This window comes from Trypanosoma equiperdum (assembly GCF_001457755.1).
Source record: "Trypanosoma equiperdum strain OVI genome assembly, contig: ctg_1489, whole genome shotgun sequence".
NCBI classification, from domain to species: domain Eukaryota; phylum Euglenozoa; class Kinetoplastea; order Trypanosomatida; family Trypanosomatidae; genus Trypanosoma; species Trypanosoma equiperdum.
Genome location: NW_027123492.1, coordinates 1 through 1,386, shown reverse-complemented (window position 1 = coordinate 1,386; position 1,386 = coordinate 1). Strand labels below are relative to the sequence as shown.

Genomic DNA, 1,386 nt, shown 5'->3' with positions numbered 1-1,386 from the left:
TCAGAATATGGAAAATGAGGAATTATGTGAGGCGTCTGAGGGGGATCAAAAAAAAATACGGGTAAGGGAACTACTTGAATGCATTAATGTTGCTATACGATATCACAAAAATATGGTGAAAAGGTATTGGAAGCAATGGAAGGGACCCTTGTGGCGTTTATAGCGCCTTTTCGGCGGGGGACGTAATTGGAATGGCTTATGGTATTTAAGTTTGTGTGTATTCACTCTAACTTTGAATTTATATTAATAGCTTACCATACATCATATTATACGTATTGACCATTTTTTTTGTTTCTTAGTAGTGTTTCGTATAATTTTTGTAGCTCCATCCCTGGAAGAAAACGATGTTCATGTTTATACAAACACTATTTTTGACGCTTATATTACTTGCGCTATTGATTAAATCGGAAGCTTCGATTGGGGTTTCAGTCACGGATCAGAGGTGCGACTACTGGGATTACTCCAATGGAAAAGAACAGTGCCGTACTTGGAATGTGGGCGCAAGCCGCCCAAACACTGTAAGCCCACGGCCCGTTCCAACTCCCTTGCTTCGTAACAAAAATCCGCCAAATATGAACACAGTTACAAACCAAATGCAAGAGGCCCAGGGGAGTGGCATATCGAGTCCAACCACTGACAGTGGAACTAACCGTCCGGCTTCCAATGTTGAGAATCACTCTTCTGAAGTGAATGTAAAACCAGGTGATCGTCAAGATAGCAGCGGAAGGGGAAGTGAAACTTCGCAGCCATCTGAAAGCCCCCGGGTCTCTGAGCCGGCGGTGCACCAGGCAGCTCACCACGGCGAACAGAAAGTGAGCCAAGAAGAACAAAAATTGGGAGTTGTAAAGCAAGAAGGCGCGGAAAACAACCGCAGAGAAGGTGGGGAAGGAGAAAGGGTTGTTTCAACGCAACTTGTAACAGCTCACAACCGTGGGCACGTGACGCGGCCGTCGCCACAGGGGGTGAGTTCGGGGTCAGGTCAAAGCGATGCAGTGGCGGTGGCCGCAGACATTGTAGATGGGTGGGAGTCCGCAGAAGGCACTACACGAAGCGGTAATGGTGCGTGGCATAGCGGAAGCATGATGATACTCTCTGTTGCGCTTAGCTTCATATGTTCCTAGCACCAGTTTCTGCAAACCCATATATGCACTTAAAATCGTTTAACTGAGCAACAAGCGTCAAGTGCAAAGACTGGTGAAAAATACGTAACTACCTTGCAGCAGTTATTACAAAAGGGCTTGTTTAAGAAGTTCTATAGCGGCATTGAATGCGATGGATGAATAACTTTAATATAAAAAATAATTAACATACATTGGTAATTCGAATAATTGTAAGACAGGAACTGTAACTCAATATTTTAAAGCGTATAAAATGGCCCAAAATAGC

At 44.2% G+C, this 1,386-nt stretch overlaps 1 protein-coding gene across 1 annotated transcript; it reads left to right on the top strand.

Annotated features, from left to right (window-relative positions):
• Positions 1 to 344: 344 nt before the first annotated feature.
• TEOVI_000688700 (expression site-associated gene 9 (ESAG9) protein, putative) lies at positions 345 to 1,121 on the top strand (the record flags this gene model as incomplete). The annotated part of the gene is made up of 1 exon (XM_067221798.1): positions 345 to 1,121. The coding sequence occupies one exon, from the start codon at positions 345 to 347 to the stop codon at positions 1,119 to 1,121; it is 777 nt and encodes a 258-aa protein (XP_067077899.1).
• Between the last annotated feature and the right edge of the window lie 265 nt (positions 1,122 to 1,386).